The following is a 26115-nucleotide window of genomic DNA, read 5'->3' as shown; positions in this document are numbered from 1 at the left end:
CAATATGTTTAATGCAAGGTGTGAAACACAATTAAAATGGTGTCAAAAATCATCAAGATGACCCCACACAGTTTTTCACTAAATCAAAGAACAATATTTAACCAATTTCATTTACTGGTATATAAACCAATATAAGTAGCACGTACCATCCTAAAACATTTTCCTAAAATATACACTGTTCAAAGTTTGATCAAAAGTTTCTTATGCTCACCAAGACTTCCTTTTTTGATCAAAAACACAGTAGAAAAAAAGTAAAAATGTGAAATATAATTACAATTTACAATACGGCCCTCAAATCAAACGACCTTGGACAGCCTGGATGATTCCACTGGTGTTACGGCCCATATCCCTCAGGGCTTTTTTTGAGAAGCAGAGTAATTAAGGAGCAGTAATTAACAACTTCAGACTAACAGGCCTGATCTCCCCCCGCGGGACCCAGCGGACGAGGGCATGAGAGGATATGAGTGACACAACTGACCGATTATGAAGACCTTCTGTGAAATCTAGTAGCTTTAGTGACAGAAGACACTTCGTGCCCAGTAGTTAAAGAAGTGAAGTGCAACTGACCAGTAAAAGACACTAATGACTTTTAATAATGACATGGAAAGAGCAGCCAATCTTAAGAGTCAGCACTCACAGGATAAAGATGCAGATCAGTCAGTCATTCGTGGAGCAGTGACCATCTCTAATGACAGTGAGGTGGTTCACAACTTACACTGCACTTCAGCCAACATGAAAATATAAGCAAAGGACAACATCACTGATAAGAACAGTTCTAAACTGACTGTTATTTCCAAGAAGACATATAATTGGGTAAAATTACATAATAAAATGTTTGGCAAATTCACTAAAGAACTGACCGAAATTAGCAATTTGCTCACAAATGGAACATTGTTGCATCATTGCGGAGATTTTATACTAACCAGGAGCAACAGCCTATCAAGCAGATATATCGCCATTACTAGAAGAATATTTTGTAGAGCATGAAACATAAAATGAATATTCACTATATAAAATACAATAACTTTACCACAATCAAAATTTTACCTTGATATTTTCAGATACTTTTTGGTTGACTATCAGGGTTTTCAAAGGGATCTTACCATTAATAAAAAAAAAAAAAAAACATACAGTATTTTTATGTTTTCAGAACTCCCTCCAAGTAGCCTGGTAAAAAACCTGTTTCACACTTCATTTCACTGATTCTCCATGGCTAAAGGTAATGGCACCAGTTCAACTACTTGATGAGTGACTGTAAGATGTTGCATTGAAAACCCTGGACTGTAAAGCAGCAATAAATCAGTATTCCCGAGAGCTGCCCATTGAAATGACCCTCATTCCGGGACCCTGATTAAAAACATCGTAGTAGATTCACTGTCTGAAAATCTTGTTTCATGCTTAGTTTGTCTAATTAGACTCCACACACAGGTTATGATAATGAGAATATTCCGAAAAGAAAAACTTAACTTCATATCTAAAAAAGTCTGTTTGTTTGTTCTGTTCTCCCTCAAACAGTGAATGACATTAGTGCAGTCTAAACATGTTCTTCACTAAATGCCATACATATATTAGAGGCTTATCCACTTCCATCTAAGGTCATTTTGCCTTTGTGTTTATATCATCCTGTGAGTCACTGCAAACATACCATCTATATCAGCCCTGGAACTGCCAATCAGGGCCAGACCAACAAAAAAGCAGCCAATACAGATAAGAGCAGCCATATTAATCCCTCCCTTATGGTATAATGGGAAGATTTGCTATTTTGCTCTCTGGATCCTGCGGAAGGCAGTGAGAACCAGGGGAGATAATCCCTCCGAAATACCTCTCAGCATGAGAAATCCTATGCACATAAATACAAAGAATCACAGATGTAGCCAATTCAAACTACATGCAATCTCTTTAATGTAGTATCCCTTTGTTAACCCAAACAGCAAGGAATAACGGCAGGATACTACAGCAGAGATAACAGAAGAACTGGAATTGGATTGCTTTTGATTGACCGTGACCTCTGAAGTTCAATAAGAGCATCAGTGAAAAAGCTAAATGCACATGGAAAAAAAACCCAAGGGTCTGGGAAATGGCAGAAATGGATTTGTAATAGTTACAAAAAGTAAATACATGCTCACATAAATATTTAATTGAAATATAAATTGATAAATTATAAACATATGCTTTATGATTTATAAATGAATGTTTAAATTATCCATAATCCCAAGATTATTCTAAATATGAATGAATAAATTACAAAATATATTTTTGAACTAATCTATTCAATGGTTTCTAACTCTGAACGACAAAATAATGTCAAGATTTATAAAGAATCATACTACTGTTCAAAAGTTTGGGGTCAGTTTTGGGATTCTTTATCTAAGAAAAAATAGTCAGCATGATGCATTAAATTATTCATGAATGGATGGATGGATAGATCCTATTATTTTAAAAAAGTAAATCACTATTTGCTCAAAACAAAATTGACATCACAACTCTATGACAATAAAAATAAATTGCGCACCAAACCAGCCTATTAGTATGATTTCTGAAGGATCATGTGACACTGAAGAATGGAGTCAGGGCTGCTGAAAATTCAGTTTTGTCACAGGAATAAATAACGTTTAAAATATATTAAAATAAAGTAACAGCTATTTAAATTTGTAATACAGTTTAACAATATAATTCACTGTATTTGTGAGCAAATAAATGCAGCCTTGGTGAGCATAAGACATTTCTTTCATAGACTTAGACTTCTGAATAATATATAAGATAAAGATTTATATTAAACTCATTAGTCACAACTATATGAAAACTCTGTATTTGCGTGTCAAATTCTTCCAGATGAATATGCACATTACTGCAAAGGCCAATATTCAAATACAACCCTCTGGGTTTAACAATATCTCTAGATGTTTAACCACAATCATCACATTAAAGTCTACATCTATTAGAATTATCAATGGTATGTATGGAGTAGACAAATACAGACTTCAGGTCATTTATTTAAGTCTGTGATGGTAAAACATCTGAAGATGAAACGAAAAGGTTGTAGGTATGAACCCAGCAATTGTCACCCGCAACTTTCCGCAGACCCTTTAGCAGTCCCCTGGACCACAGGTGGAAAACCCCTAAGCTAAATGATAAAATGTCTGAGCCTTCACATTACCTTTGCTTTCCCGGTGCTCTGCAGGATGTGCACCAGGGCGCAGGCCATCTCTTCTTTGTTCTTGACGCTGATGACCGGCTCCAGCACAGAGCAGAGCAGCATGTAGTTGTTGGTGGTGTACTCTGCAAACTCTTTGTAGAGCTCCATGGGCAAGATGTTCATGCTTTGGTAGCGGGTCTTGATGCGGACCATAGGACCAGCTGTTTTCCCTTTACCTGGATTGGGTTGGCTAACGGGGTACCATTTCTCAACCAGCTGCCTGCTCGTGACCGTCACCACTGGAATGCTCACCAGCCCCACATAGTTATTCTTGTCCTTTTTCTTCTTCTTGTCAGAGTCTCTATATAGATGGACGGTGATGTTCTGGACCGTAGGGAGGTTGTTGAACTCAAAGTGCTCACCCCAGAAGACATTATCCGTCTTCAGCTTGCAGGTTGTACGGGCATAGAGGCTGTCGTCCAGGCAGAGCTCGCAGAAGTACTTTTTCTTGGCCGGAAGGTCTTTTGCTTCGATGATCCACAGCCGCAGTGTATTCTCAACCCGCCGACTGTTGTCCTAGAGACGGAAGGGCATTGTGAGGTTAGTGGACTGTTAGGCTGCCTTGCCAAGGCTTTAGCGGATTATTACCGCATCAGTGTGGCATCTAACAGGGTCAGTGATTTAGAGATGACGTGCTTTTTCGGCTCAGTGATTAAATACCCTCTGCTTCAGATCACCCACCCTTGGCTGGGAATTAAAAGGCCCTTTATTTTAGATCACTTCATGTCCTTCCCATAAAGATAGCAGGATGGTGCTGTAAATAGTGTGTGACATCAATCAGCAGTTAATGTCATTCACTGGCCTTTTTAATAGAATAGTCTTTCCAGTGTGAAGTCATGTGGTTTAATATACGAGGGGCGGCCATAATTTGACCTGCATCGTGCTGTATGAGGCTAAGCTTTTGTTGTAATATAATAGAGATTAACTTATAGATATCCCTCCATAGGAGGCAATGGAGGATGAGATCAGAATAAAACTAAATGTCACAGTTATTTCTGAGGCCACAGACCGTCGTGAATCACTAAACTGACAAGACTAAAGCCCTCGTTCATTCTTGTCCCTGACCCTCTAGCCATTGGACAGTGTCCCACCCACAATTAGTGATGTCATGCAGAAGCATTTATATCTGGGGTGAAATGTTACTGCTACGTTACTAATTTCAAAATGATAAATCTGGTGGGCCGCAGTCTACAGCGGGTTAGTGTTGGAAATATAAATTAGAAATCACAACCCTCAAAATTAATGAGTTGGGCTTAGTTCACACAAAATGACTCCAATGACTCCAATTCCAATTTCATCATATAGCTTCAGATGGCTAGTTGTTTAAACGCATTTATGGGCCACTACTGGACTACAAATGTTGTGATTATATCAATATGACTTTATATTAAACAAAATAGGAAATATTATACTTTGAAATAAATCAAATACATAAGAAAATAATCAAGCTATTATTTTGTCAGAAAACAACAGGGCTCTTAAAGCTTTTATTTTGTTGACAACAGCCAGTTCATAAGCACTTCTCATTACAAGTTTGTGAAGATGGTTGATTCCCAAATGTGCACCCTAACTTAGAGTTTATTTGGAGCAGCATTAACTGTGAACCGATCTGCTTTGATAAACTAAAAACACGAGCCACTCGCTTGTAAAAGAACAGTGTCGCGTTTCACTGTGAAACATACATTTACTTAATTGAATCGCAGCCTTCGTGATTTTATAATCGCATTGAGTCATATTAGTTTTCAATTTTTTCCGATTAATCCTGCAGCCCTAAGCTGAATAACGATTCTTCAAAATTGCCAAACAGCATGAAGCTGAGTAAATAATGACACAATTTCCATTTTTGAGTGCACTAACCCTTTAAGGCCTGACTGATGAAGTGCTCTATAACATCAGTTGATTGTACTGAGGGCACAGGGTATTGTGTAGGACTCGAGTGCTCATGGATATTCCCACACAAATAAACACCCACTAAGGCAATTGATTTTGCATCTCAGTATTGAGGTGCTCCATTGTGTGCCCTCATCACAGATAATGAACTAATTAGGCAGACAGAAATGCGGCTCTGCCGCAGCAGCTAATGCCTAAGCTATGATCATCTCCGCACTACTACAGCATCAACATCTGTCTGAAAGCATCATCTGTTCACAGCAAAGCTCTCTAACGCCTGGCTCTAGTGTTCACCTCAGAAACCTACTGAGTAATTAAAATGTAAGACTGAACGATGGGGAGACATTAAACACATCCCCAGGCAAGCTGTGAAGAAGGCAAAATATAACTTGAAGGTTGTGCTTGAATTTCCCCCAATCTAATTAATCATTAATTTGCTTAATCATTGATTGGTGAAATGAGCTGTCGTATGTTTTTTTTTTTTTCATGTTCAAAGCAGCCATATGTTTTGCAGTTTCTCTCCTGAATCCCATGTGCTTATATCAAAGAGAGAAATAAACTGCCCTGAATTTCATCACTCTTACAGATACAGACACATAACTTGATTTTCCTTCTTTCTTTGCATTGAGTTGCATTTTTGCATTAGGTATGATATTTGCCTATGATGATACGTAAGTGGTGGTGCAGTGAGGCAATTTTACCTTATTAGGGTGGATGGCTCGTCGCAGGTTCTCCATCCATTTGTCTCTTTCTGCAGACGAACGACAAGAAAAGCACTTGCTACCTGTGGAGGTGCTCACCTGGAAAAAAGGGGCGATTAATTGTCAGCTTACTGCAGAAATCTCATGGCTTCCGGCTTGCTTGCAATAAAAGCAAACCTGTGCTATGCTTTAATGTCATGTGAAAAGATGCTACTGAAAAGAAACAAAATGCAAAAGTGAACTACATTAACTGTCAGATATTAAAATCGATACTGGGACCATTTAATTAAAATTACAATTAACTGTAAATCAATATTATTTTTTTTTACCTAGTCCAAGATTACTTTAACCAATTACTTTTTCGCTGGAAACTTGTCCAGGGTGCATTTTCCAAAGCCAATATATGGTCGCAGGGTATGTCCTTGACTCCTTACCAATGGAGTTCAAGGAATCAAGGAACTTAGGACCATAGTTGGCTAACGATGCTTTTGGGAAACACACCCCTGATTAGAAAACATTGTTTTATGAATGACGATATACTGTAATGTTGAATTTAAATGAACGTACTAAGGGTCAAAGGGATCGCATCAGTGAATTTGTTTGTGTATATAATGTAATGTACATGAAGAGTTCAGATGCAAAAGCCTCTAAATGCCATTTGAAATTTTGTTCTAAAATGAACATTTTTATCAAGCTTGTATATTTAAGTTTAGTAATTTCACTTAAATGACAATGAAGATTACCTATTAATTGTCATTTAAGTGAAATTACTGAACTTAAATATACAAGCTTGATAAAAATGGTCATTTTAGAACAAAATTTCAAATGGCATTTAGAGGCTTTTGCATCTGAACTCTTCACATTTACATTTCTTCATTTAGCTGACGCTTTTATCCAAAGCGACTTGCAATTGCTAAATATGTCCGAGGTTGCATGCCTCTGGAGCAACTAGGGGTTAAGTGTCTTGCTCAGAAACACATTGGTGTCTCACAGTGGATTCGAACCCCGGTCTCTCACACCAAAGGCATGTGTCTTTTCCACTGCGCCATCACCACCCCACCAGAGTGAGTGAAAAGAGCGAGTAAAGTGAGCAAAAGAGGCGTCTATACCTCGAAGCAGTAATCTTGGCCGAGGATGGAGCTGTGCACTGGTTTAATGAAGACTTCCTCCTCCATGCTGAGGTCCAGAGCTTCTACTGCACTGCTGGGACTGAGCAAAGACTCGTGAGAGCGCGACTCCTTCAGTCTGGGCATCAGATGAGACCTGAGATAGAAACACACACCAACCAGTGACACAGGTATCTCACTCAAGCTTTTCAATTATCTTGAAAACAAGACTAATCTAGTCATACTCATATTTTAGTCAGAAAATAAGTCTGATACTGCTCCATAGGGCTTTGATTATGAGGCGTGTCTTAACCGAACCAGGAAAAAAAAAAACAAACAAACTCTGCACTCAATTGGATAGACCTACAACCAATCAGAGAAACATAGTAAGTGACGTAAATACACACACGCTGGAAGAAGAACTAAAATAATGAGTGTTGCTTCTTATACTTGGTCCTCCATGAGTGCGACCAAAGGAGAAACCACAACAACCACAGGGTTTGCATTGCGTCCCATCTTCTTAGCGACCATAGGAGCCAGCTGATAAATTAAACTTTGCCGAATCCCGTAGGAAGGTCATCTTTTCAATCGACAAATGCCTTGATTGCAGTTCTCTGTTCTTCTTTTAAAACTAATGCGATGTCGATTTCTTTTACAACAGATGTGATAGTGAAATCTATACATCTCAAATCTCCAGCTGCAGTCAACTTTGAGGGAAACCAGTTCAACCCAAGCGCTCTTTGATAAAGTGATGATTACGTAACTGCAGATCATCTGTCCATCATCGTATAAAGCCTGTCCAGACAATTTGATTGGTCAAAGATTTCTAAACCGATCATAAATAATCCTCAATGGATTGAGTCCAGACCGAACTTCCCGACCAAAAAATGCTGTGGGTGGGATTTGGGCTGGCTTTCAGGCTAAAGATAATCTAATGGGATTTATAGCAACTGAAAAATCAAGTATTTTACAGCATTTTATTTTTACAAGTCTGTAGGCACCCTTACAAAGATATACTGTACAGTGGAGAATAGCATAAACGGCTTAGAATAGTCTTAAAAGTTAGTCAACTCATTTTTTTCTTCAAGACTGCCTATAACTTTTTAAAGTTAGTTACATAAAAATGTAGATTGGTATAATTTGACTGATAAATTAGTTCTTAACTAGGTTTGCAACTGGCCCCAGGACACAGAAGATAAGGGGGTCAAAGAAAAATGTTTGTTAGAGTCTCCAAAGTGTGAAAACAGCAGCAAACATTTAGACAATTTTCTATCATCTTACTCCTATTTCACTGGAAATGAGTCTTAGGATTTCGCAAAATAATTTTTGGTTTTAAAAGTTTCTAGCTTTTTTTTTAACTATCAAAGCTCATTTTGATTATGATCAACATTACTTATCATTATGTATGATAAGTAAATTTTAACTAATTTGCATAAGCTCAAACATTTAAAAAAAAAAAAAAAAACCTCAAACAGCCACAATGATTAAAATGTGTCATAAAAATACAAAACAATTGACAATGGACACAACTTTTTCAAAAACTATATATGAATATAAAGATTAAATATATTTTTATGTTGAATAATAAAGCATATTTTAAACAGAATTTTGCCCCCCCCCCCCCAAAAAAAAAAATTAAATTAGATAATTATTTACTTGAAAAATGTGAATGACTAGGCCAGCAAAAAAAAAAAAAAAAAAAAAAAAAAAATTCAATGTTGAGTCCTTAAACATGCTCTACGTATTGAGACATATATAATGCACCAAGCCATTAATTACTCATCAAGGCATATAAATGAACACAGGCATGTGCTGTTTGAGAAAAGGGTTGCTCTATGCTTTGATCACGACAGGTGTCATTAACTGAGCTGTCGGTTAGTGTTAACGCTCACAGAAACTGATTAGTGCCCTGACAAGATAATTAGTGCCTTATTTAAACAGCTAATTATCTCTTAATAATCTAAAACAGAGTTTATAAAATCTCTGCCATACTTTTCAATACCTGTTAAGGCATGAAGACAAGTCAGAAAATAACATCTCAGATCATAAAGTTGTGAGTGCTTGCATGCAGGTGTGAAGGATGAAGCCATTTAAAATGCCAATACCAATCGTGTCACATCAATTCAACACGTTCTGCATCCATAATAAACAGTGATGGGAGACAGCAAGCATATCATTGGAAAATCCAACATGTTTACCGCTGTAACTCGAGTGGAAGATTTCATCTGATGAAGCCTGTGTTAGTCTGAACTGACGTTAATTAGTGCTTGCTACAAAGCATATCTGATCTGGGAACAGTTCCACTACTCATCCCTTCATGTCAGCCGAAGAGAAAAGCGCTCACAACAATCTTCTGATCTCCAAGGAATTTTTTTCACACAAAAATGAAAATTCAGTCATTATTTACATACCCCCATGTTGCTGTGCAGCATAGCCCCTAAAAAGGGTTGCTGTGAATCTGGCTGTGATGAATGTTTAGTATAGTAGGTTCAGTAAGGTTTCACAATTCAGACTAAAACAAATTTGCTTTTCTAGTTGTATTTAGTATAAATTTGTTGCAAATGGAGTTGCTGTTGGATGGTTTTTGTATAATACTTGAAGTTTTTTTTTTTTAGATTACATTATTAATTTATTCTAGGACACTATATAAATAGTATTTACATTATTTGATTAATTATACTGTATTTGTATAATATATTTTATTACATAATTATTATATTATTTAAATATAGTATTTACATATTAAAAATATCCAGACTTTGATTGTGAATCGGTCATCACAGCTTGCTCTTCTATGTTTTTGCATGCAGGAAAAACTAGCATGCGCTCCATACTTCTATACTTCTGCAAAGAGCAGCTCGGACAATCTGTTTAACATCTCATTTTGTGTTTCAAAGAAAAGATAAAATAATATAGAATTAGAATGACAACATTTTAATGTATGAGTCCACTTTCCCTTTAATCAATCAGTTCAGTGTACTGTACAGCATATTAACTACAGACATGAGCGATGTGTGATCTCTTCACAAAGGGGATTCTGATGGTAGATGTCAATTGCTTTCCCCCACATAGGGAGACAAATAAACCTGATAGGAGGCAATCCACAATCTCTCCATAAACAATCGTCATCAACTGTTTGTCGCTGTGTGTTTCTCATAAATTATTTACAGTTCTATATTACCCTGAACCCTTTCTTTACCTCCCTTCCCCCTCTCCTTTATTTTAATTTCCTTTTTAGTTTATTTCACTCTTTCTTCCACAAAGATCTTCAGAGGTAAGACTATACTCCCGAGACCAGCTTTGTCTCTTAACCACTGAGGCTTCTGAGAGCAAAACGTGTGTGATTGGCTGAGGTGAAATGAAGCAGAGGACTCTGAGAGTAATTGGAGCAAAGGGGATTTTGGCATTGATCCATGCTTGAAGCGCCATTGAAGAGAAAGAGTATCAAACTAGCAGTCCAAAAGACAGGTTGAGTTCCAGAACGGGGAGAAACCAACATCAGTTATCCTGACTAAACATTGACAGACACTGACAGAAAGTACTGGGAATAGCTGTCAAAAAGCCTTGGCGAAAGACTTTTTGAAAGAAACACTGTGTGTTGATCGGAACAAGTGTCAATCATTTAGTTACTGGATATGAAACTTTCAACATCAAAAGAATGTTCCTTAAAAATGAACTTTTACTTTCTGAATGAAAAAAGACTTCAAGACTGTGTCCTGAGAGAAAAAGGGATTAGGACTGAAAATACCCCAGAAGCTCTTTTTTTTTTTTGGTCAGCAAGTTTGGGAGGAGATCAAGTGCCACAAAGACAGAACAGTTCAGCACTTTCCATTGGCTAAAGCTGATCCTTCTTTTTCTCAGATAAGATAAATGTAAATAATGCATGCTTTCTATGTAAAATGAAACAATAATTCAAACCCTGGATATGAAGGGCTATGTAAATTCTAAGTATATTGTAAAAAAAAAAAAAAAAGTTAGTTTGTCTTAAACTAACCTGGTTGCTTTTTTAAGTTCTTTAAAATAAAAACAAAATTGAGTTAATGCGACGGAGATTGGTTAAATCAACAGAAACTCTCAATTTTATGTTTTCTGAACCATTTAAATGATATAAGTTGATTTGACAAAAGAAAACAACTGTTGTGATGTTGCACATCCACCACTGGTCAAGGATCGCCCCCCGCCCGGGTGCGTTGGATAATAAGACCAGACTAGCTAGTCGTTTTATCAGATAAGGAACTCCCGCACACTATCGTTACTTGCAATTTAAAAAGTTCACACACAACGTTTCACACGACCTTCGTCAGAAGTATGATCTGTCTCCTGACGAAGGTCGTGTGACCGAAACGTTGTGTGTGAATAAACTTCATTTTAAATTGCAAGTAACGATAGTGTGTGGGAGATCCTTATATATTAATAAACAATTAAAATGTCTCCTTGCTATACTTGAAACATTCATAATCATTAGGCCTACTTTTGCTGGTTGCTTGTGACAGCTTTTGCATTATTGGCAGCGTCACTCTCTGGTCACATGAACACGGCGTCACCACAGAATCAGCACTGAAAACATGGGGATTTTTTAGACAATAATTGCACAGCCTATTCGATCTTCTATAGTTAAATAAAAAAAATAAAATAAAAAAAAATCGAAAATCGTGACTCCTCCCTATAGTCACTACTGCTTTATATTGTAAAACCAGGACACCGCTACACAAATGTTGCTTTTTGTTGATTACTGTCCTACTACAGGATTTAACACTACCAGTTACAAAAGACACTGTAACAGTCTCGCACAGGCAATTCTAGTTGCATTTTTATAAATTAATTTCTTTAATTATGTTCCCGCCATCTAGTGTAAAAACAAAAATTTTCAAGTGCCACCCCAAATAAAAGACTTGCCCAACCTGCCACCTCCGCAGAAATAATGTCCTGGCTATGCCCCTGGTTGACATCTCCACTTTAGGCATTCTAATAACCAAAAGTTAACTATATGTTAACTAACTTTCATTATAGACTGTCTGCTTAATATCTGCCAACACTTTATTTTGATGCTCCACAACAGACATTCTACTGTCAATAAATAACTTAGCAAAGAACATGACAACTTATTGTACTAACTCTAACCTAACTGTCTAGTACTCTGAGAGTTAGTTGACATGCAGAGGCAGTTATAGTAAAATGTCTAAAGCGGACTGTTGAAGTATAACCACTGTTTGCAATTCTGTTCAGTGCCACTTTTAGTACGGAAAGTACACACTGTGCCCTTTACAGTATCATTTTTATCTGTGCCAATTTAAATATGGCATCTAGCCTATCAGCAAGAAAATCTAAAATAGGTTTAGCAAATTATGTGATTGGTTAGATTCACACATGGATGCCACACGTTATGAAACTCCATAAAACCACATTATTAGTGCTATCCCGAGTTCTTATAAATAATGCTTTTTAAGGACACCCAAGAAATGGACCATATAATAATACTAATATGATGTGACAGCACATTCTGGATCATATTGCTAATGGGCAAATCAGATCTCAGAGAGAAGTGCATTCGGGGAGTTAGAGGTGAGCCTATAAGAGAGGAAAAGGACATGTTCAGACAAGAGGATCGTGCCGAGGTGTACCCTGTGTGGAATGTGTGTGTGTTTACTCGTCCTTGGGTGTCTATGTGTCGAAACACAACTGATTTAAAGGCAAGTGAAGCTAATAAAGAGATGGATGTAGGACACCAAAACATGGAAACACACCCACTACTCCACAAGGAGTGTGTCTCTAGAAGGTTAACCGTCACATCAGTCTAGCAGAATGAATGTTAATGTCAGCATTGGAGGCAATGAACGACACCGTATGAATGATAATATATTCGCACTAACTGTGTTCGCTGTGTGTGTGTGAAAGAGAGAGAATGTATTTTTTCTTGTTAGTGTGATGTTAGTGCGCTCAGTGATGTGGTGTGCATGCTTAATGGCATGTGTTACAAGTTCTTTCATGTTATGCATCTCCTACCAATGAAAGGGACCGTGTGTGTGTGTGTGTGTGTGTGTGTGTGTTTGAGGTCGGGAGGTATTAATGCAAAAACTGAACTGTTAACAGCTCACCTCCAACATAGCTTACTTATCACCTCAACCAGAGCAGCACACACATCAAGTCTGCTGAGAAGCGACTGAACTGTCTGTCCCTAAAAAATAATCCTTTTCATTACATTTTGCCATGTTTTCTTTCTCATTTATCTATTTTATTCCCCACATTTACCCAGAATCCCCTTCTCCCAAATGGATTCATCCCCTGCGCACACACTTCCTGTCTTCACAGTGCTCTGTAAATATTTCAGACACTGCACCAGATATAAGTCATACTTCACCCTCTATCCCTCCTTTTCTGTTCTTCTTTTCCCCTCAGACTGCTTATTTTTGTGGTCCTGAAACAAATCTTCAAAACAATTAAAAAATAATTATTAAATAAATAAATAAAATAAAAAAAATCAATGAAATAAACCAAAGATGTTTCAGCCTGAAAATAAAATGAAAAACTCATGATGGATAAATATAAAGACATATTGCAAATGGCTCTTAATTTCTGTGACAGCACATTCGAGTAAGAAAGGAGAAAAAGAGAGAGAAGCTCTATAAATAGGCTACATGTTTTGACTGATAGAAGAAATGAAGATTAAATGCTCTCAGTGCTACAGACTTAAACTATATTTGTAACAATAGGCATCAGAATGTCAAGGAATTTATTGATTTCAGTTTTTTGATGGTTTTATTCACACTTATTTTTGAGGAAGACATATGATTACCAAACGATGAGATCATTTTGACACTGAAAACAATGATTTAACAAAATAATGTTTTTATAGCAGCAGCAGCATGAATTCAACACAAAATAGGCTTAAACTATTTAATAAATGACAATTAAAAATGATGAAATGCATGTTTTCTAAAGTTTAACATTTTCTCCAAGAAGCATCACTGGAAAATATTCCTGCACTGTTCTGTCTGGTACAACAGACAGAACAGACTATGCGATTACAATCTGAATCCAAATCAGGGAAAGAAACATAGCTAGCCATGGCTAAACAACAAAAACACCAACGCATTCTCATCCTTTAACGTCATATAGAGCGCTATATGACAAAACGGCGCTATACGCTAAAGGCACCCGTTATCGTTAATATAACACGTGCTGTGAGGGCTAAGTTTAGGTGTGGGGTAGGGTGTACGTGTCATATTCACGCTAAAGGATTTATAACGTCTTGGGTTCGCGTGTTATATTAACGATAACGGGTGCCATGTGCGAAGTATAGCGCCGTTTTGTCATATAGCGCTCTATATGACGTTAAAGGATGAGAACGGGCTGAAAACACGCAATGAGGTCACATTTAGCAGCAATACCAAACACAAAATCAATATCTTTTTATAAAACCAGGAGAGAGCAACTTGTCTTGTTCTCTAAAACTGACAAAAGATTTATAGCCCATGAGGCAAAAATATGGCAATCAACTGTCATCTCAGCGAGTGTGTGAAAAGAGTTCACACTCTGACCAGTCATGTAAGATCTGCTTTCAGCTGAACGCATTTGTCGAATTAGAGACTGCCTGTGATGCCAAGCTACTTAACATCTTGTAGGTTTCTACACAATGAAACAAACTCAAAAATACATTCTCCACACTTTAAAAGACACTTGCAAAAATATATAAAATCTATTTTTTGTGCATTAAACAAAAATATTTAACCAGCAGTGACACCCTGATATTACAAAATCATATAAAAAAAATACAAATAAATAAATAAATACTAATAATGTGCTTATTATGGATGATTGCAGATAATTGGCCAATATAACAATGTTGCAAATATATAAAATATCAATATTATACATTAATATTAATTTGTCTTAATATATATAAAAAAACAAATTAAATAATCCATTTAGGCATCAAAATATTATAACGTAAAGTGTTTATGAAGATTATCCTGAGGTTATCCATTTAAAAAAAAATAGGGGAAATAAGTATACATTTGTAGAATTAAAACAATCTCTATAATTGGCTGATAACCAATATAGCACTGATATATTATGAATATATCTTGGTAAATATCTTTGTATGAATGGGTTCATGTTTGCCATTTAGTCCTTGATAGCACGCAGTCGCAAGCACATTATTGATAACAATGTGATTATACGAACAGGTTTAATTACCTAATAGCTTGTGTCATCTAGAGTTTTATGACAGAACTTTGTATTTCTCTACACTGAATCTACATTAGATAAGTAGGGTGAGTTTTTACTGTTGCGCCAAGGTATTTTTTGGGGGAAATTAATTCGTTGAAACCTTTAAGGGCTAGTTTTGTAAACACTAAAAACAGAAGCTAAGCTAATCCAACTATAAAGCCCAGTTGATCCATTGAAGACATATTAAGAAAATCAACTAAAGATCCATCTCTAATTGCAAGCATGATGGTGAATTACATTTGCTACAACCCTGAAAAGATTAACTTTAGCACATTTCCATCCATCCATAAATTCTTCCCCTGCACTCATCGTACTGTCACGGTGACCTATATCAAGGATAGAACCACTTACTACAAAATACAGTTCACAAATCAAAGCAACCTTGAACCTGGACATGAAAAAAAAAAAAAAAACGGGAGGAGAAAGAAAAACAGGAAGATGTGCAGGGACATGCTCCCAAACACACAGGCCATCACAGCTCTTATACACAATTCAGCTTTTCAGAGTGCACATCACAAACTCTTTTCAAATGCATGGAGTCTGGGTGTATGAAGCTCACATTAAAATGAAAAGTTAAGGTCACCAGCACACAAACACATTTAGCAGGGTGGCTGAAAACTGAAATAGGACCATACAAACACCTCTACACTCCCTATGAAGACAGTTCTCTGGTCTGATAGACACATAATTTATGTGAGGACACTGCTAACAGTGACAACACAGCTTACAGACTGACAACTGTTACTGACTGGGTCAGGGATGGCATAAATGTTGTTGATGTAACAGATTGGTTGCTGTACAATGAGTAACTAAAATCCCTGTAAAGGCTATTCTAAAAGAAAAATTCTAAAAATGAATTCTAAACTCATTGTAAATGTTAGAGGTGTGTACTGCTAAAATATATTACAAAGACTGAACTGTGAATTACTGAATTTTGGAGTTAAGGCCCTTGCACACCGAGTCCGAAATTCGCGTCTGAAATTTTTGCATGCTAAAAAATAAATATGACCTCACGCAATGTCAATCACGCTTGCACACTGCCTCCGAAACTTCCGTCCGTCATAAAAAAAAATCTAATCTAAGCAAACACAGTACATTCCCGAATGGTCCCATGAGGTTATTTTTTGGGAACCAAACAAGAATGTTATAGGAATGTTCCATGTAGGTTATTTTTAGGTTCCAATTTTATAACGCAAGGAGAATGTTCCGGGAACGTTCCCTTAACCTTAAGGGAAAGTTCTAGGAACGTTCTGGGGACCAAAAACGTACAAAAAACATTCCATTTTTATAACGTAAGGAGAATGTTCCGGGAACATTCCCTTAACCTTAAGGGAAGGTTCTAGGAACGTTCTGGGGACCAAAAACGTACAAAAAACGTTCCCAGAACCTAAATTTGTTTGCTGGGAAGCAGTTTGAATGGAGTTTCAATGATGTTTTGACAATTCAGAGCCACTAAATCACAAATACGAAAAAAAATGCATACCAACATTACGGACTCGTGTGCAATGGCCTTTAGACCGTTAAACAGTTTTTTACCATTGCTATTTTCCGGATTTTTTGGGCGGGGATAAAATGGGGCTCGATGACACACTGGAGCCCCTGAGCTCGTGGACACGCCCCTCCCCTAACAATACAGCACATTCGCATCAGTATCAATATAGCATTTCTGGAATTAAATAAAAAAAAAAAAAGCTAAAATAAAATAAATAAATAAATAAATAAAAACAACATATTAATAATAGATTTAGAGGTTTACTCTATTAAAATTATAAAGACACATTTTTGTCCCAAATAAATGTAATAGATTTATTTTTATCAAACCTTGAAACCTCAATGTCCAAACAAACCCAACTGAACATAAACTTAACATGTTCACAGTTCAATCAACCATGTCAACTGACAAAAAAAGAAGAAGATATATACCAGAAGTAACTGCTTTGATGCATCTTTCATTACACTGAATACATTAAAAAACAGCCTTTAATCAATGCATACTGATATGGCCAAAATCACTGTTGATTAATGACGTATATGATTAATCATGCAGCCTGAGGCTTTGCTGTCATCACTCTCCCCATTTAGTGAAAGAGTGAGAGAGAGAGAGAGAGAGAGAGAGAGAGAGAGAGAGAGAGAGAGAGAGAGAGAGAGAGAGAGAGAGAGAGAGAGAGAGAGAGAGAGAGAGAGAGAGAGGGAGAGAGAGAGAGAGAGAGAGAGAGATCAATGTACTACAGGCTCTTTCGTTGCTTGGGTTTGGCGAATGGGCAGCAACATTGAAAAGGTGAATGTTTCCATGGCAACTAACCGACAGGTACAATTTTAGCCCCGAAAAAAAGAGCACAACCCATAATGATCTAAAGCACTGGAAATCATCACAAAAATGAAAAAAAGAACATTTGATAAATCTATTCCATTTATAGCTTTCAGCAATTGGACAGTTCATACATAGTTAAGCAATAAATCCGTTCAATAGACAGTTGAACACTGACCCTAAACAACAAGGACAGTGAAAGGACACCGGAGAGCAATATTCACATTAGTGGTTCATCAACATGGTTTTTTATTGATTCATACCCATCAACTATCACTTTTGGTTCCCCCAACCTTTAATACTCTTTGCTGTCTAATATATTTGCAATCCATTTGTTTGAGGTCAGAGAAAGACACAAAAGAGAGAAAAACAGCAAAGACATTGTTAATATTTTTAAAGCATTCTTTGTTAATTATAACTTTTAAAACTCACTGAATGGGGATGGAATGACATGCATGCATATAATATAAGTGTTTGTTGTACTGTATAGTGCATCTCAATGAAATTGCAAGTCATGCAAGTAATACAAGCATGTTCATGTCCACACATGTAGAACGCACAATTTGCATTAGAGTAAATGACAGCAGCAATTCGATATTACAGTTTGAAAAAGAAGATATTACAGGCTGGTTTCAAATAATTTTTCATTATCGAACAAAAGCAATTTATAAAGACACATTTTATTCTATTATATATATATATATATATATACTGTAAACCAGGCGATCAAAGGTGACTATATGCAAAAAACTAAAATCTGTTATGAGCTATAAACCTTCTGATAAAATTAATTTCAAAAACATTCACAATTTCACATATTTCATTTCATAAAACGTGATCACAATGGACATCACTATTAAATGTTAACTGAAGCGAGTGTTCAAAACAAGCTTCTGAAACATGAAGAATAGATAGATTCACTCACACTGAATGCGAGGACACCCCGCTCGATCAATCCGTTATATTGCCAAGTACAGTTATGTCTGCGCATTTCTCTAATTCCGATCTGAATTCATGCATGGCTTCATGGACTGTTGAGGAGTATTCTGTGGGATCTTTAACTTCTGTTCCGCGTGCTGGAACTGGAGGGAACTTCCCCTGGGATAACTGATAACACACCTCCTCACTCACACGCCCCATTTAAACAGATAGCGCTCCCTTTCCCACATCAAACTCAATCACATTTGACCTTTCCAGTGTAATGTTTTCATGCCTCTTTCATTGGCCGGAGTTTCTAATTAGATACATTTTCTAGATTAAATCGGTCATTAACAGCATTCAGTTGGTATATCCCAAATTATGTAGTTGATTAATTAGCTACTGTATAGTTTATGAGCCATAAATATGCACACAAATTACATGTTGATAATGACCAATACATGCAGTAATCCGCTGGAAAACACTTTAGGTAAATGATAGGAAAATGTATATAAAGGTATAAACAAACGTACTTCTACATGAGTGTACATGTTTGGATAGTTATACCCACACTTTCTTTTTTTTTCTTTCTTTTTTTTAATAATTATTGTGACATAGATGTGTGATAGAAAGTGAAAGGAAAGGGGCAGGGTCCAGGATATAAACCATTCTCTGATCTATTTTTGTGTGCCGCAAGAAAGGGCATGACATCAACACTCAAGTATGCGGAACAAGAGGGGGGGGGGGGGAAGCACCGCAAGACAAAACAATGTTAGAGGGAGTCAAAAGGTCATCCAGACGTGCACTATAAGGAGCTCACACACACTTACACAAAGCATCAACTGGCACTAGTTATATATTAGTTTCATAACTATCAGGTGTTACAGTTTGCACAAACACAATAGCCCAGGGGTATTCAATCTTTTTTAAGCCAAGGAACCCTTGGTGGAAAACAGAGCAGAGAAAATATTTACATATTTCGTCATGATGCAGCACTATTAAAATAACGTTGAGGCATTTGCACATTTTAATTTTACTCAATACATTTTAATGTGTGATGGATGGGAAAAATAAAACATTTATTTTTTGTATGGTTGAAATAAACTTTGTATCTTATTTTTTATGTATGTATGTATGTATCCTTGGATTTTTCACAATTACTTTGAGATCAAACAATAGTTGGCAGATCCTCTGCAGTACCACCGCAGACCCCCATTGAATACCCCTGGAACCAGCGCGGTCTCATCCCAAGACGTCATGCAACTGACACTTTTGACCATATGTCACATCCGCCGTTTTAGGGTACCCTTTAATGTCGTTAGATTACTCTATGTAATCCTAACCCTACCCCAGACCTAAACCTACCCGCGTCATCTAACTGAGGTTTAAGGTAAAGCGTCAGTTGGATGACGCCCCAGGATCGTCATGTAACTGACGTTAAAGGGTACCCTAAAACGGCGGATGTTGACGTATGGTCAAAAGCGTCAGTTAGTTGACGTCTGGTGCCGGTCAAATATCGCCTTGAAATTAGTCAAGTTGAGGATATCTGGAGACAGGCTATGTAACTTAAAAAATGACATAATCAGGCTGTATAGAATGCAACAAGTTATTATTAGTCTAACTTTCAAATAGACGGAAAAAAAAAGAAAAAAAAAACTACAAACGTCTGATTGGCATCAATCAACACCAGTTGTTTTTTACTATGGTTTCATACACATTCACTGCTTTTCTAGCAGGTCATTATTTTAGTTCTCTATTATATAAGAGATCTAGCGCTAAAATCTGTTGTTTTTGAAATTAATGGGTCCGCTGCTATCAGTTGCATGGAAGTCGCCGCAGACTTCATTGCGTTTCAATCTATCGCCGTTGCGGAGACTATCAATTCATTCTGGTAAAATCACAAAAAAAAAAAAAAAAAAATGCACACAGACGTGTCCCTGCTCGATATAGGCTGTAACCACTGATGAACATAGGCTTTTCAGTTTTGATGAGAGAAAAAACAAAACCTGCAGTCTCTGAGTGTGCGGATTAGAACCACTGATCTACTGTATATAATGAGATGTTCCTGATTCACCATCGTCCGTCGCGTCTGGCCTCTAAAAAAATCTTTTAAGGCTAGTCTGCCTGGGCCTGGCCATATTTGAAACGTCTCACTCAATTGTTCGTTGTTTAGGTCTACTGTATATTACAGTCGTTTTATGCGTGTGCTTTATTTGAAATGCACCATGTGATGTTTAATAACTTTCAAATGGTAGAGCCTGTTCCTTTATAACATAGCCAAAGAGGTCAGTTTTGTTTTATACATTTTAGGCTTATTCTCAATTTCATATTGTGTTAGGGGGGAGGGATTATTATGCAATTTTGACAATTTGACCGCAGAGATTTGATTTTGTCGGACATTTAATTTTTTTCCCTGGCCAATGTCTGGTAATTACCGGACAACGGAAACTCTGCCTGGAACAGACCAACGGTTCCATCAGGATTTTGAATAGGTAGTGGAAAAACTAACCTCCCAATCATTTAATTTTTAGTCCATTTTGTATACAGTGAAAGAGTGAAGATGTGATTCAGCTTTCAAGCAAACACGTTACACAAAATCTCCTGCCCTCGCATCTAACATTAACACATGGGCCAAATGGACAATTTCACAGTTATATCATGGCAGAGAAACATAGGCGATGGATGCCAGCCACTCCATATGCATATTGAAAAAAGAAATAAAGATGCAGTTGGTGCCAGGATGGAAAACAGAGAATAAACGCTGGGAAAATTCAACACAATGACAGACCGAGGGAAAACATGCCATTCTCAAGAGAAATGGGCTAAATGTGCTAAACAGCAAACAAATTAGCCATGGCCTGAACAAATCCTGTCTGTATAAAGCAATATCACACACAACACATACACACACGCCTTTGTCTTATCACAAGCAAACAGTTGAGCCTTTGGTGTTTACTGGGCATCTGGTTAAAGGCTAACCAAAGGTTGTGATGGACAAGCTACTTCCTTGTTACAAACACACACACACACACACACACACACACACACACACACACACACACACTCAATGATTTGCCAAGCTAAAATAGATTATGGGACATAAATGTATGACACTGTTCATCATTCAACTACAGCAACATGAAAATCCTCTTAGTGTCTCATTTACATCTAAAATAACTACATAAAGAATCACTTATCTGATTATAGCTGTCTCCTTTTTACATTTGCATGTTAATGCTAAGTTAAATTAATACAGCATGACTGTTGGAGTATATGTTTAAATGAAAGCATTTAATAGACATGTTTGCATGCAGTGTCAAATTCATGTTAAATCAAAAAAGGTTATTCTTGCACTTTTGTAATTTGTTTCTTTTCTAAAACACTTGAAATATACTTTTTCAATAGATGAAAACAAAGAACATGCACAAACATGCAACCTTGGAAAGGAAACATTCCAGGCAAGATCTTTCATGCCATGAAAACACAAATATGAGAGAGAGAGAGAGAGAGAGAGAGAGAGAAGCATAGAGTCCTCGATGTCCTTTAAAAAGATCATCTTGGTTGGCCTTCAGAAGGTATAGTTGGTCATACAACAAGGCCATAGTTGGTCAGCTTCCTCGGTATATGATTAGTCTATTAACTTTCAAGGGTATAATCTGCATTTAAGTATATATTCTTTTAAATGTTCCCTTAATGATGACAGAGTTTAGAAAAAAATGCTTTTATTTATAATGCATTTAGTTACATTTTTTATTTTTAATTGCATTTAATTTATATTTTTGGAATGAGATTCAAAGATCATTAAAACTTACTGTATTTTATTACAATCAATGAGTTTGAAGTTATATCTTAATCCAACATTCCAAACTGTCTGCACCTGTTCTTAACTTTCAATTTTGTTTTATTTGTTGTGTGTGAGTGTGTGTGTGTGGTTGTGTGTGTGAGTGTGTTCGTGTATATGTGTGGTGTGATTGTTCTTTTATGTATTTAATCTTACTTTGTTTATTGTTATGCAAATTGTGTGCTGCTACCTTTGTGCCAAGAAAAGCGCAATATAATAAATTAGTATTATTATTATTATTACTATTACCTTGGCCAGGGCTCACTTGTACTGTAAATGAGATATCATATTCTTCCCTGGTTAAATAAAGGTATAATAAAAAAATAAACAAATGTTTTGCAATGAAGATGTGGTCACATCTTACTGTTGCTCGATGAAATCCAGAAATTTCAATAGGAATCCAGGTAATCGGGAATTTTGCGTAAGGGTGAAACATTACACCATACAGAATTTACAGCATTGACCAAAGGGATGCTGCACTATTCTGAATCACTACACTATTTTACATTATTGAAAGTGGACAATGTACCTTTTGTTTTTACCACGCCTTTGCAGTGTAAATGTGATGCTATTTGCAGTATCACAGTATTGACTCCACACCACAACTAAAATTATATCGTGTGAAATGCTGTATTATAAAAACATTGACAGCCAGTCAGAATCCATCCTGCTACAAAACGCTCAAGCATTTAAAGCGGCAAATGACAAAATTGCAGCACATAGTTATCGTTATAGTTATGTTTTTGGTGCGAATGAGCTTTAGAGTGCAAATAGCTGTACATTTGTGGCCAGTGTCATTTCACTCCATTAAGTAACTCATTTTTCCTCTATGCAGCTAAGTTATTGCTTAGTAACAAATTATTTCGCTTTTTGCCATGTCAATTAAACACATTAAACTGAGAAACTAAAAAATAATAAGACTTACCGGTCCAGTTGTACAGCATGCTACATTTCTCTGTATTTGTCTCCTCTCTCTCTCTCTCTTTCATAAGTGCGATTTAAAAGTTACATAACCGTAGTCGGCCACGCTGCCCAAGCCAGGCCACTAACTATGCCGTCCGTCCATCTATTCATTTCTCATCCCTCACTCCTCCTCCCCTTTCCATCCATCCATCCATCCATCCATCCATCCATCTATCCATCCCTCTATCTACCTGCCAGGCAAAGCTGCTTACCCACACTCTAGACCATAAGAGAAGATAACATGAGAAAACAAAACGTATACACACATGCCCATACACAGGACAATACATGCAACGACATCCATTCCCAGAGGTGCGAGAGATTAGTTTATTGATAAACTAGTGAATATTCCATTGGAAGCTGGTCGTTTGTGGCATGAGTTCCTGTGACAGCACTGTAGTGGATCTCAACTGACGGGTCAAAAAAGGTCTGTTCACAGACAGCAGGGAAAAACAATGATGCTAAATGTATATAATAATGTGCAATGAACCATATAATTGTGCATATTTAGGGTAGTCAAATAAATAAGCATATAGACATTTAAAAAGATGAAGGAAACGCCTCCCATACATGTTGTTGTTGTTGCTCTTTTGGCACAAACTATTAATCTGCCAATTTGTAGACACTAGCCAAATTACACATATGCCAGGATAGACAGATTGTGACCCTCACCCCCTTCAAAAACATGAAGAAAGAATGGAAGATAAAAAAATAAATAAAATACAAGACAGACTATACTGAATAAAAGTTAGCTTGCAGCAACAAGGCTTGTGCCAACCACAATTTGATTTGTGCTTTGAATTACTGGCTGTTGACGATGGAAGCCTGAAATTGCCTCAGCAGGAGGTAAAAAAAAAAAAAACTAAAAATGTATTTCTAAGAGTTTACAATAGGAAATTTTGTGAGAAAGTTGTAATATGTGTGTGTGTGTATATATATATATATATATATAACTTTATACCAATGAAGTCAAAAGATATTAAGGAAATTATTTGGGTAGCACTTCAAAGCCTATCTGTATAATTTATTATAAAGGTAATGTTCATTATAATGCATTACATCTTTTCATAAATAATTGTAACTCACCAAAGTTAAAATGCTTTATAGAATTTGCAGATTCCTTGTTACATCTGAAATTGGTTGTTTGTCATGTTTTCATATATTATACTTTCTAAAGGCATAACATAATTATTGTATGTGACCATACTTTTATAATACTTTATAATAAATAATAAAGACTACGACTATTTTCTATTCGGTCTGTTTACGGTAAATCATTTTGAATATTGATGTGCCAATCAATTAATGGTAATATTGTTAAATGTTATGTTTCTTTTTACTGTATGTTTCAGTACCGGAGTGATAAACATCTTCATCTTTAAAGTCCCCGTGAACCGGAAGTTGCAAACGATTTTTCTCCAGTGCAGTGACGTATTTCCAAGTGAAACGGAATATTGAACAGAGGGCAGGATTTTACTCTAGCGCTCCTCCTCTCCATCTCTCTCTCATAGCAAACTAACGGTTTGAGGGGAGTGGTTAAGCGTTTCCCCACCCAAACTGTGAAGCCTACGTCATCAGAAAAAGAAACCGTTCCAGACCGGAAGTAACTTTTCAGATTTTGATTAAAGATTACTAAGGTAAAACATTTTTTTAATATATATTCACTTGCACGGATTAATTGTTCACCACAAGACTAGTAATATGCGCTAACAAAGTAAATAGGTTCAATTTTGATTTCACGGGGACTTTAAACATCTTGGGTCCCCGCTTGATGCCCATTGTAATATCTGGTTCTCAGAAAAACCATTGGAGAAGCAGCACAGATGTAGAGAAAAGCTCTACACTCACAGTACAAACATATTTTATTCATGTCGCCACTTAAAGGGACATGACACAATGTGAAGGGACTGTGACAATCTGCCAGTTACTGTCAGGACTGTACCTAGGAAAAGCTGCAGATAAATGCATTGAAATAAGAGTAGTTTTCTGGTAAGAGCTGTTGCTGCCATCATATGTGGGGATCTGACTCACCTCAGACTCCAGCTGGACTACTGATAAGACGACCATTCATTATTTTAACTAGCAGTCATTTCAGGACAAAATGCCTGCTGGAGCTTTTCTTACAGGACAAAATAAATAAGAATTTATATATATATATATATATATATATTTTAAACTGGGGTCATATTTCATCTTCTTTCTTTCCCTCAACTTGTTTATCGTTCCTGGCCGCATTCATTCCTGCCTTGTAGGACAGGAATAACAGTTCTAAATTTTCTCGATAAGAGTACTCCATATTTATCTTGATGCATAACACAACAAATATGGTAGTATTCCATTTCTGCCCATGTGAAGTTTATATTCTTGTACTGATCCAACACTCGGAAACATTCCCCTCTCAGACACTCTGGTCAGGTTGAGCATTCTGAGGTGACCCTCTCCTGAGGAGATGATGCCCTATACCACCCTCCTCGTGATCAGGAGACCAGGAGAGTAGACGCGCCTCAGCGGCGCACAACAAATCAATAGACCAGAGAGATTGGTCATGACAGTGCAATTAGAGAGCGACTGAGAGAAAACAAGTCAGGGGGGAAAGAGAGATGGCCTCAATTTGCAGAATGTATTGCAAGTTTAGAAAACATTTTTTGCGCACTAGACTGTCTTTTTATTGTCTTTTTATATCCTCCAATCAAACGTTATCTGTCTTTATTTTCCATTCCAACACAGCTGACGAGTTGTCGACCAACAGCTGGTACCGAGGAGAAACTCTCCTCTCAATCCTCCCTCTTTTTCACACCATCTATTATTTTCCCTCTACTCAGTTTAGAGGTGTTTGTAAAATAAATAAATGCATCTTCCATTACACATTCTCTCCTATACTACAGGAAGTCACTACTCCATCTGTGTGCAATGCATGTTGCCATAAGCTGGATAAATTCAACACATAAAGGGCTTGAGTTGAA

At 36.7% G+C, this 26115-nt stretch overlaps 1 protein-coding gene across 6 annotated transcripts in view; it reads right to left on the bottom strand.

The window, feature by feature from the left end:
* The window catches only part of dab2ipb (DAB2 interacting protein b), a 120054-nt gene that overhangs the window by 25648 nt on the left and 68291 nt on the right, over nt 1-26115 (bottom strand). For 5 of the 6 annotated variants that reach the window (XM_089130265.1, XM_089130267.1, XM_089130268.1 and 2 more), the window contains 3 exons: nt 6897-7050; nt 5788-5886; nt 3158-3712 (listed from right to left, as the gene is read on the bottom strand). In XM_089130265.1, coding sequence (XP_088986391.1) covers nt 3158-3712; nt 5788-5886; nt 6897-7050 — 808 coding nt within the window. Of the gene's footprint in view, nt 1-3157; nt 3713-5787; nt 5887-6896; nt 7051-18355; nt 18499-26115 lie in introns of those variants that run through there. The other variant, XM_089130270.1, reaches the window with a different exon arrangement.

The sequence above is a fragment of the Pimephales promelas genome, chromosome 4 (genome assembly GCF_988280905.1).
Source record: "Pimephales promelas chromosome 4, fPimPro1.hap1.1, whole genome shotgun sequence".
Taxonomy (NCBI): Eukaryota; Metazoa; Chordata; class Actinopteri; order Cypriniformes; family Leuciscidae; genus Pimephales; species Pimephales promelas.
The sequence above is the reverse complement of the archived record's forward strand: the minus strand, read 5'-3'. Positions and strand labels throughout refer to the sequence as shown.